General features: G+C 51.9%; 1 protein-coding gene across 1 annotated transcript; it reads right to left on the bottom strand.

Moving 5' to 3' along the window:
- Positions 1 to 1,253: 1,253 nt before the first annotated feature.
- LOC139831573 (uncharacterized) lies at positions 1,254 to 2,207 on the bottom strand. Its single transcript, XM_071820868.1, has one exon. It carries the CDS (start codon positions 2,205 to 2,207, stop codon positions 1,254 to 1,256), a length of 954 nt encoding a protein of 317 aa, XP_071676969.1.
- Positions 2,208 to 2,470: the final 263 nt, after the last annotated feature.

The raw sequence follows: 2,470 nt of genomic DNA, 5'->3' as shown, positions 1-2,470 counted from the left end.
ATTCCAGACGAGCTCCTCTGCCGATTCCTGCACCATGGTTAGGCAAAAGCAATGGTGTATGTGCAACATCATCAAACTGGCCACTATGAGGAATGGAGTGAGGTGTAATTTCAGAGATGGTCGTGGGAAGTTGAGAAAACGGGAACACTCCTTCATCAAACACGACATCACGCGATATGTGAACTCTGTTTGTAGGGACATGGAGGCACTTATATCCTTTGTGAAGGGAACTGTAGCCAAGGAACACACATTTTTTGGATCGAAACTCGATTTTTCTATTGTTGTAGGGCCGCAAATGAGGCCAACAAGCACACCCAAAGACACAGAAAAACGTGTAATCCGGGGCTTCACCAAGGAGACGTTCTAAGGGTGTTTGCATATGGATGACTCGACTAGGAAGTCTATTGATGAGGAAACAGGCGGTGGAAAAAGCATCACTCCAAAAGCGAAAAGGGACAGATGCTTGTGCAAGGAGTGTTAAGCCTGTCTCGACAATATGGCGATGTTTGCGTTCAGCGGTACCATTTTGTTGGTGTGTATGTGGACAAGAAACGCGATGAGAGATGCCAATGTTACTAAATAATTGATTGAGTTTAATGTATTGGCCCCCCCAATCAGTTTGCACATGTATAATTTTCCTACTCAGATTCTTACGTTTAAGGAGATATAACCAAGTGAAACGACTGTATCCATCAATAAAGCTCACATAGTATGAATGACCACTAACAAAAGTTTGAGAAGGACCCCAAACATCTGAGTAAATAATTTCCAAAGGTGCAGAAGCTACATGAGTGGAAAGAGAAAAAGGTAATTGGTGGCTCTTGCCTTGCTGGCAAGCGTCACATATTACATTATTATGCAAGGTGGACGAAGGAAGTTCTCGATGATGCAAAATGTGTTGAACTATTTGTGTAGCTGGATGGACTAGACGACAATGCCACTTGTCACGTGACACCTTTATTCCGCTGAAGACTTGTTTGGTGGGAGACTCATCAAGGCGATAGAGACCACCGTAACACCGACCGCTAAGGAGTATGGCCCTCGTGTCCCGATCCTTAACAAAGAAAAAATTTGGGCGAAATTCAAAGAATACTCTGTTATCTATGGTAAAACGACGAATTGATAAGAGGCTACAAGTAACTGAAGGGACATGAAGGACACCTTTAAGATGTAATGAATGAGATGAAGGAGTAGGAAGTGTGAAATGACCAATGTGATGAATTTGCATACCATTACCGTTTGCAGCGTGAACTTTAGTTCTCTTTCACCGTGAGCTTGTCGAGTTCATTAGTGAGGTGGTCGGTGGCGCCCGTGTCCATATACCATCTAGCATCGACCGGGTAGGAGGTGGTCTGGCCGTGGGCATGGCCATCGTGACCGCCATGCGTAGTGGCGGCAGCGACTTGACGATCCATGTATCGTCCATCATTGTCGATGCCGAGGTACTCCTTCTTGAGGCGTTTGAAGCAGCGAGAGGCGATGTGACCGACCTTGTCACAAATCTGACAGATCGGTCGATTGCCGTTGATGCCACCTCCAGTGTGGCCGGCATTGCCCACGTCGCGGTCACCACCGCGGGGCATAGGAGGGCGTGCGGAGCCACCGCCGTGGTTGTTGCCGGGGTAGCCACCAGCAGGTCCAGGCGATGGTTTGTTGGAGTAGACCGGCCTGGGCTGATTCCGTGGGTCACCACCACGGTAGTCACCGCCGCCGCTGCGGTAGTCACCGCTGCCACCGGCGCGGTAGTTGTTGGGCTTGCCGCCGCCGCCACGGTTGCCGTAGGTGGAGGCATTGGCGGAGTAGTTGCCCGCACCACCGTGGAGAGAAGCCTTGCGAGCCTCGATACGTTGCTCGGTGCTGAGCAGCTGGGCGAAGAGATCGCGGATCGGTATCGGCATCGTCCGCGCACCGACGCGATCAACCAGGGCGTCGTAATCATCGTCGAGGCCAGCAAGAAGATAGGAGATGAACTCCTCCTGTCGAAGCGGTTGTCCAATGGAGGTTAAGGTATCAGACATATTTTTCACCTTGTTGAAGTACGTAGTTGCAGACGAGTCGAGCTTCTTGACTTCCGAGAGCTGGCGACGAAGCTGCATGTATCTGGAGGAAGACACCGAGGCAAAGCTGGACGCGAGAGTGGTCCAGGCGTCGTGCACGGTGGAGCAGAAGAGCACCATGCCCTGCACCGACTCGGTGGAGGTGGACATGATGGCGGACAAGATCGCAGCGTCCTGCTGGTGCCATGCCGTAAAGGCAGGGTTGTAGAGCTGCTTCGCTGCAGTAGCGTCATCCGCGGCCTTGGGGTTGTCGATGACGTCCGACGGGCATGGGAAGCTTCCGTCGATGAAGCCATGAAGGAGGTGGCTTCGCAGGATGTTGACGACCTGCGCGCGCAGTACAGGTACGACTCCGGGCTGCAGCGCACGGTGACGAGCGGCGCGAAGTTAAACGGCGCCGCGGCGGGAGTCGA

Source organism: Lolium perenne, chromosome 5 (genome assembly GCF_019359855.2).
Source record: "Lolium perenne isolate Kyuss_39 chromosome 5, Kyuss_2.0, whole genome shotgun sequence".
NCBI classification, from domain to species: domain Eukaryota; kingdom Viridiplantae; phylum Streptophyta; class Magnoliopsida; order Poales; family Poaceae; genus Lolium; species Lolium perenne.
This window is presented reverse-complemented; position numbering and strand designations above follow the sequence as displayed.

What these genes read in the sequence shown, in the direction of transcription:
- LOC139831573 (XM_071820868.1), bottom strand. Translation starts at nt 2,207, where the DNA reads ATGTCCACCTCCACCGAGTCGGTGCAGGGCATGGTGCTCTTCTGCTCC.